The 7925-nt window shown below is 42.4% G+C and overlaps 6 protein-coding genes across 6 annotated transcripts; all 6 read right to left on the reverse strand.

Moving 5' to 3' along the window:
• Positions 1 to 411, reverse strand: TM35_000841000 (uncharacterized protein; the record flags this gene model as incomplete). Its single annotated transcript, XM_029031410.1, has 1 exon — positions 1 to 411. A coding segment is annotated over one exon (411 nt), but the record flags the coding sequence as incomplete, so codon positions are not given.
• A 51-nt stretch (positions 412 to 462) lies between these two features.
• On the reverse strand, positions 463 to 897 carry TM35_000841010 (uncharacterized protein; the record flags this gene model as incomplete). Its single annotated transcript, XM_029031411.1, has 1 exon — positions 463 to 897. One exon carries the CDS (start codon positions 895 to 897, stop codon positions 463 to 465), a length of 435 nt encoding a protein of 144 aa, XP_028877282.1.
• A 685-nt stretch (positions 898 to 1582) lies between these two features.
• TM35_000841020 (uncharacterized protein) lies at positions 1583 to 2356 on the reverse strand (the record flags this gene model as incomplete). The annotated part of the gene is made up of 1 exon (XM_029031412.1): positions 1583 to 2356. The coding sequence occupies one exon, from the start codon at positions 2354 to 2356 to the stop codon at positions 1583 to 1585; it is 774 nt and encodes a 257-aa protein (XP_028877283.1).
• A 677-nt stretch (positions 2357 to 3033) lies between these two features.
• Positions 3034 to 4551, reverse strand: TM35_000841030 (uncharacterized protein; the record flags this gene model as incomplete). The annotated part of the gene is made up of 1 exon (XM_029031413.1): positions 3034 to 4551. One exon carries the CDS (start codon positions 4549 to 4551, stop codon positions 3034 to 3036), a length of 1518 nt encoding a protein of 505 aa, XP_028877284.1.
• Positions 4552 to 4963: 412 nt separating this feature from the next.
• TM35_000841040 (uncharacterized protein) lies at positions 4964 to 5353 on the reverse strand (the record flags this gene model as incomplete). Its single annotated transcript, XM_029031414.1, has 1 exon — positions 4964 to 5353. The coding sequence occupies one exon, from the start codon at positions 5351 to 5353 to the stop codon at positions 4964 to 4966; it is 390 nt and encodes a 129-aa protein (XP_028877285.1).
• Positions 5354 to 6737: 1384 nt separating this feature from the next.
• On the reverse strand, positions 6738 to 7565 carry TM35_000841050 (uncharacterized protein; the record flags this gene model as incomplete). Its single annotated transcript, XM_029031415.1, has 1 exon — positions 6738 to 7565. The coding sequence occupies one exon, from the start codon at positions 7563 to 7565 to the stop codon at positions 6738 to 6740; it is 828 nt and encodes a 275-aa protein (XP_028877286.1).
• Positions 7566 to 7925: the final 360 nt, after the last annotated feature.

Genomic DNA, 7925 nt, shown 5'->3' on the forward strand with positions numbered 1-7925 from the left:
AGAAGGCTGTTTTTGTTTTTCTTGTGTTTGCTCCGTCTTATTCCCTTCTGTATGGTCTTGCTGCTCACCAGAAGATGTTTCATTTGTCTGTTTCTGTGGCTGTGTTTGAGACTCCACCTGTTTTTCTTCTGTTTGCTCCGTCTGATTTCCTTCTGTATGGCCTTGCTGCTCACCAAGAGATGTTTCATTTGTCTGTTCCTGTGCCTGTGGGTGAGGCGCCACCTGTTTTTCTTCTGTTTGCTCCGTCTGATTTCCTTCTGTATGGCCTTGCGGCTCACCAAGAGATGTTTCATTTATCTGTTCCTGTGTCTGTGACTGAGTCTCCACCTGTTTTTCTTCCTTCTTCTCTTTGGCAGCAGCAACTGCGGCTTCGAGGTCCCGCAAGACCTTCCTCACGTCAATAGCAAACATTCGCGCATTGTCAGCATGTTCATAAGCAACACCTACCGCAAGGAATGCTTCTTAAATTTTTTTTTCAACAGATGTCGCCAGATCATACTCACCTAGACTACGAAGAATGTCGACTAGGTCTTTAGGTCCAGCCATACTCTTTGTCGTTTGTTCGGCCACTTTTTCTGCTTCCCCTCCAGCCTTCATTGCATTTTCACTGAGTTCATTACCTTTATTTTTCGTTTTCTCAACCTCTTTTGAGTCAGCAGCAATTGTTTTGAGGTTTTTCTTAGTGGTATCAACAAATAGTTGAGCTTCATGTGCGGCTTTCCGAGCAGCCTCGCCGGCGTTCAAGCACTCCTCTTTCTGCTTTAAAACCTCCTTAGCCTTCTCCTGTGCTTCCTCAACACGGCCCGCTTGACCTGGTATTGAAGCAGCATGAGTCACACCCACACAGCAGAGCACAATGGCCAACAGACACAACACACGGCACGACAACATGGACATTCTTGTTATTAATATCACTGAGGATCACTGGAGTCTGTGTGTATAAAGAGAGACAGAGAAAGAGAAAAAGAAAGCAAAACATCAGTACACCGCTATTTCTACACACACACATATCGAGTCAAGCATGAGCGTAAATGAAATATACACATTAGTGAAAATACCCATTATTCAAACAAAATAAAGTTCCATCCAATCCCACAAGAAAAAAGAAAAGATTATATACGAATTGAATATTATTTGGTAACGTTGTAGAGATAGCCACACACACACACACACACCAAAATAATAACAACGGATAATGCATAAATCTCTCTCTGTGTGTTGGTTTCTCCCTGTCCAATTTACAATTTGCAGTGTCCCCAGAGGAACAAGCAAATTATATGTTACCCCATTCTCAAAAAATGTGAAAGCAAACAAAAAAGAAAAAGAGATATCATTTACCAGAATCACACAATTGCAGAGTGAGACACACAATGAGGTGCACAACAATGCTCTGCTTACAAGTACAAAAAAGAGAAGAAATTATGTATTTCCACACAAATTGATGCTCCCTAGCCCAGTGGGGATCATCAGAATAAATTTTCTCGGTGCCCAGTGTACTGAACACAGTTGCAATTATATTATTATTATTTTAATAGTAAACAAGTGATTACCCACACTCTCTGGATGGACCCCACCAAAGTGCTCAGCACACGGCCATGCAGCCCAGCACAGAGAGCAGCAGCAGCAGCAGGAGTGGAACACGCAGTAACGCAGGGCTGCTGCTGCCGTCATTTCGTTTGGTGCCATTCGTTATTGTAGCATTCGTGGGTGGAAGAGATGTTTCATTTGTCTGTTCCTGTGGCTGTGGTTGAGACTCCACCTGTTTTTCCTTCTCCCTCTCTTTGGCAGCTGCAACAACTGCGGCATCGAGTTTCTGCAGGACATTCTTCACATCATTCGCATAAGTTTTTGCAGCGTCGACATGGTCTCCAGCCTCAAATACCGCGTTTCGTGCATCTTTAATTACATTCGATACCTCCACAATTTCTTGCGGTAGTGAATCAGAACTTCCTGCGTGTAACTCAACAACAACGACTTCCTCGTCAGTTTTATCTGCACTGTCTGTAGTTTGTTCGCGCACTTTTTCTGCTTCAGCTGCAGCCTTCATTGCATTTTTAATGAGTTCATCACCTTTACTCTTCGTTTTTTTCACCTCTTCTGGATTAGCAGCAATGGTTTCAAGTTTCTTTTGAGTGGTAACAGCAAATACATGAGCTTCTTCCGCTGCCTGTCGAGCAGCATTGCCGGCGCTCACGCACTTTTCTTTCAGTTCCTTGGTCACTCCCGCCAACTTCTTTGCCTGCTCAACAAATCTTGAGACAACTGTTTGTTGACCTGAAGCATTAGCATGGGCCACACCCACACAACAGAGCACAATGGCCAACAGACACAACACACGGCACGACAACATGGACATTCTTGCTATTAATATCACTGAGGATCGCTGGAATCTGAGCATATGTGAGGAGAGATAGAGAGAAAGAAGAAAACAGAAAAGCACCAGTACACCGCTATTAATCCACACACACACACATATGGAGTCAAGCATGAATGTAACGGAACTATACACATTAGGGAAAATACCCATTATTCAAAGAAAATGAAGTTCCATCCAATCCCAAAGCAAAAAGAAAAAGATTATAAACGAGTTGAATATTATTTGGTAACATTGCAGAGATAGCCACACACACAAAAACAATCATATCGGATAATGCATAAACCTCTATGTGTTGGTTTATCCCTGTCCAATTTACAATTTGCAGTGTCCACAGAGGAACAAGCAAACAAATTATATGTTACCCCATTCACACAGAATGCAAAAGCAAACAAAAAAGAAAAAGAGATATCATTTACCAGAATCACACAATTGCAGAGTGATACACAGCACAAGGTGCACAGCAATACTCTGCTTACAAGTATAAAAATGAAAAGAGATTAGGTATTTCCACACAAATTGATGTACCCTAGACCACTGGGTGTCATCGGGATTAATTTACTTGGTGCCCAGTGTACTGAACACAGTAGCAATTATATTATTATTAACAGTAAACAAGTAATTACCCACACTCCCTGGAAGGAACCCCAGCACAGTGCTCAGCACACAGTCATGCAGCCCAGCACAGAGAGCAGCAGCAGCAGCAGGAGTGGAACACGCAGTAACGCAGGGCTGCTGCTGCCATCCTTACTGGTAGAAGCAACAACAGTTCCATCCTTTTTATTTTTTAGGGCCGTTGCTTTTTCCTCTTCCGCCTTCTTCACTGCTTCTTCAACATCCTTGAGGGAACTTACCGTCACACTTACCGACTCTTTCGCCGCATGGAGAGTATCACTTGTCTGCTTCGCCATATCCTGCACACTACGTATGGCGTCTAGCACTTCCTTCAGCTTGGAAGACATTCCTTCCGCGAGTTTCTTACTCAACGATGCAGTTAACTGTAATTCTTTTCTTTTCGCAGTTGCTTTCTCTGTCGCCTTGTCATTATCGGAGACAGTGATAGCAGTGAGAACCGCTCCTGCATGTTGTGTTAGCTCTGCGGGAGGCACTGCCGTAGAAACAGAACTTCGTGTTACCACTTTTACGCTCTTATTTGTTTCATTTCGGAGAGAGTCAAACGTAATATTAGTAGGTATATCCACTGTATTCCTTGCTTTTTCAGCCTCTGCGTTGAAGTTATCCCTTGCCGCCGTTACTGTCGTTACTGCTGCCTTTGCGAGTTCCACTGCTTTAGTAGCCTTCTCTGTTGCCACCGTGATCTTCTTTTGCATCTCTGTTGCCTTCTGCACTGCCTCTGTGGCTGCTGTGTGTGTCTTCTTTGCGGTTTCCGATGTGCCGCGTGTTGTGGTCTCGACACTTTGCGCTGCACTCACCACCTTATTGGCCTCCTCCAACACAGCAGCAGCATTAGTCTGCAGCTCAGTCACAACAGTTACTGCCGTTTCAAGTAGAGGAACAGTTGCATTCACTTTTTCACTCATAGATATGAGTTTTTCAGTCGCACTGGTGATTTTGTTTTCAATAGACTCTGTTATTTTGCTTTGTTCTTCAGAAACTGAAGCTGCTTGGACTTGTAGTAATGCAGTTTTTTTGATTTGTGATTCCTCAAGGTTTTTCTGCCGAATCTGTTTCAGTTTCTCCTCCTTTTCCAACCAAATCCGGTCCAGTTCCGTCTGCTTTTTCTCACGAATATGCGTCAGTTCATTCACGATTTTCCCCCCGTTTTTATCCACTTCGTCTTCCGCTTCCTTTGCGTATTCCAGAGCATTAGTTGCTTCTGTCCGTGCATCAGTAATATTCTGCACAGCACTGTCATAGGAATCTACAGCAATCGTCGCCTTTGTCTGTGCTGCTGTAATACTCTCCATCAGTTTGTTAGCGACTTGCAGAGCCTCCTTGACACTCTCGGAGATCTTTCCATCTGACACTGTTGATACTCCTGCTGCTGCTGCTGCTGATGTAACTCCACCAGTAGCACTTGACTCACTCGTTGCAGCGGCAACATTATTATTTGCAGATACCTGCTGATCCTGAGAAGTGCCCGTAGTGCCAGTCACACCCACACAGCAGAGCACAATGGCCAACAGACACAACACACGGCACGACAACATGGACATTCTTGTCATAAATATCACTGAGGATCACTGCAATCTATGTTTGAAGAGAGAAAGAAAGAGAGAAAGCAAAACACCAGTACACCGCTATTACTACACACAAACACATGGAATCAAACAATAATGTATAGGAAGTATACATATTAGGGGAAATACCCATTATTCAAACATAATAAAGAATCATCCAACCCCCAAGAAAAAAGAAAAGATTATATACGAATTGAATATTATTTGGTAACATTACAGAGATAGCCACACACAAAAACAATCATATCGGATAATGTATAAATCTCTCCATGTGTGTTGATTTATCCCTGTCCCAATTACAATTTGCAGTGTCCATATAGGAACAAGCAAATTACATGTTACCCCACTCACACAGAATGTAAAAGCAAACAAAAAAGAAAAAGAGATATCATTTACCGGAATCGCACAATTGCAGAGTGAGACACAGCACAAGGTGCACAGCAATGCTCTGCTTACAAGTATAAAAATGAAAAGAGATTAGGTATTTCCATACAAATTGATGTACCCTGGCCCGGTGGGTGTCATCGGGATTAATTTTCTCGGTGCCCAGTGTACTGAATACAATAGCAATTATATTATTATTATTATTATTATTATTATTATTATTATTATTATTATTATTATTAACAGTAAACAAGTAATTACCCACACTCTCTGGATGGAACCCAGCACAGTGCTCAGCACACGGCCATGCAGCCCAGCACAGAGAGCAGCAGCAGCAGGAGTGGAACACGCAGTAACGCAGGGCTGCTGCTGCCGTCATTTCGTTTGGTGCCATTCGTTATTGTAGCATTATTGGGTGGAAGAGATGTTTCATTTGTCTGTTCCTGTGGCTGTGGTTCAGGCTCCACCTGTTTTTCCTTCTCCTTCTCTTTGGCAGCAGCAACAACTGCGGCATCGAGTTTCTGCAGGACATCCTTCGCACCATTAACATAAGTTTTCGCAGCGTCGATATCTTCTCCAGCCTCAAGAACCGCGTTTCGTGCATCGTTAATGACATTCAATACCCCCTTAATTTCTTTCTGTACTGGCTGCCTAGGATCTTTTGCGTGTAACTCAACAAGAATGGTTTCGTTTTCAGTTTGAGTTGCACTGTCTGTAGTTTTATTGTCCACTGATATTGCTTCAGCTGCAGCCTGCGTTGCCTTATCAATGAGTTCATCACCTTTACTCTTCGTTTTCTCCACCTCTTCTGGGTCAGCAGCAATTGTTTCGAGATTAGTCTTAGTGGTAACAGCAAATACTTGAGCTGCATCCACAGCCTTTAGAGCAGCCTTGGCGGCATTCTCGCACTCCTCTTTCAGCTTTAAAACCTCCTTAGCCTTCTCTCGTGCCTACACAATAAGTCTTGAGATACCTGGTGTTGATGCAGCAGCATGAGCCACACCCACACAGCAGAGCACAATGGCCAACAGACACAACACACGGCACGGCAACATGGACATTCTTGTTATTAATATCACTGAGGATCACTGCAATCTGTGTCTGTATGTGTGTGTGTGTAAAGAGATAGAGAGAGAGGAAGCAAAACACCAGTACACCGCTATTACTACACACACACACATATCGCGTTAAGCATGAACGCAAATAAAATAGATACACTACTAAAAATAACCATTATTCAAAACAAAATAAAGAATCATCCAATCCAACAAGAAAAAAAGAAAAGATTATATACGAATTGAATATCTTTTGGTAACATTGCAGAGATAGCCACACACACACAAAAACAGTAATAATAACGGATAATGCATAAACCTCTCTTTATGTGTTGGTTTCTCCCTGTCCCCATTACAATTTGCAGTGTCCCCATAGGAACAAACAAACAAACTGTAACGTTACCTCATTCGAATATAATGTAAAAGCAAATAAAAAAGAAAAAGAGATATCATTTACCAGAAACACACAATTGCAGAGTGAGACACAGCACGAGGTGCACAGCAATGCTCTGCTTACAAGTATAAAAAAGAAAAGAGATTAAACATTTCCCCACAAATTGATGCACCCTAGCCCAGTGGGTGTCATCGGGATTAATTTACTTGGTGCTCAGTATACTGAACACAGTAGCAATTATATTATTATTATTATTATTATTATTATTATTATTATTAACAGTAAACAAGTAATTACCCACACTCTCTGGATGGACCCCAGCACAGTGCTCAGCACACGGCCATGCAGCCCAGCACAGAGAGCAGCAGCAGCAGGAGTGGAATACGCAGTAACGCAGGGCTGCTGCTGCCGTCATTTAATGCCATACCACTCTTATTCGCTGCACCATTGAGTAAGGCATCGAGATTATCTCCGTGGATATTAATCGTAAAAGTAGAACGGTAGTGCTGTTTTTGTTTTTCTTGTGTTTGCTCCGTCTGATTTCCTTCTGTATGGCCTTGCTGCTCACCAAGAGATGTTTCATTTGTCTGTTCCTGTGGCTGAGCCTCCACCTGCTTTTCTTTCTTTTCAGCTGCAGCAACTGCGTCTTCGAGTTCCTTCAGGACCTTCTTCACACCATTAATATGAGTTTCCGCAGTTTCGATAGCACTGGTAGCATCACGTGTCGCGCTTTCTGCATTATCAGCTGCTTGCTCTGCCTCCTCCATTTTTGCACCAAGGATGAATGAATTGTCTCGAGTATCCTTTATACTGTCTGTAGTTCTGTCGCGCACTTCTTCTGCTTTCTTTGCAGCCTTCGTTGTATTCTCAATGAATTTAAGACCTTCACTCTTTGTTTTGTTCACCTCATTTGGGTCAGCAGCAATTGCTACGCGATTAATCTCAGTGGCATGAGCAAAACGTTGAGCTGCAAGCCCGGCCTCTGTAACAGCCTTGGTAGCTTCTTCACACTCCTCTTTCAGTCTCAAAGTCTCATCAACCTTCGCTTCTGCTTCCTTAACACGTTCCGCGTGACCTGAAGCACCAGCATGAGTCACACCCACACAGCAGAGCACAATGACCAACAAACACAACACACGGCACGGCAACATGGACATTCTTGTTATTAATATCACTGAGGATCACTGCAATCTGTGCATATGTGTGTAAATAGACAAAGAGAGAAATAGAAAAAGAAATAACATGACAAAGCAAAAACCTACCATGGCATAATGCAGAAAAACAAAACACGCACAATATGGAGTAAAGGGATAATAACAATATACAAATAAGTGGGAAAAAACAGAAAAATAAACAATATAATTTTCTTTCCTTTCATTTTAAGTGAATTCCACAAAATAAATAAACAAAAAACGGAGTTTTAACTCAGTGACTAACATTTCCTTTTAATAAGGAATCCAGTGAAGCCTTCGTACTGAATAATAACAGATTTGGAAACTTTTTATAAAGTGTTTCTG

The sequence above is a fragment of the Trypanosoma theileri genome (assembly GCF_002087225.1).
Source record: "Trypanosoma theileri isolate Edinburgh chromosome Unknown TM35_Tth_84_V1, whole genome shotgun sequence".
NCBI lineage: Eukaryota > Euglenozoa > Kinetoplastea > Trypanosomatida > Trypanosomatidae > Trypanosoma > Trypanosoma theileri.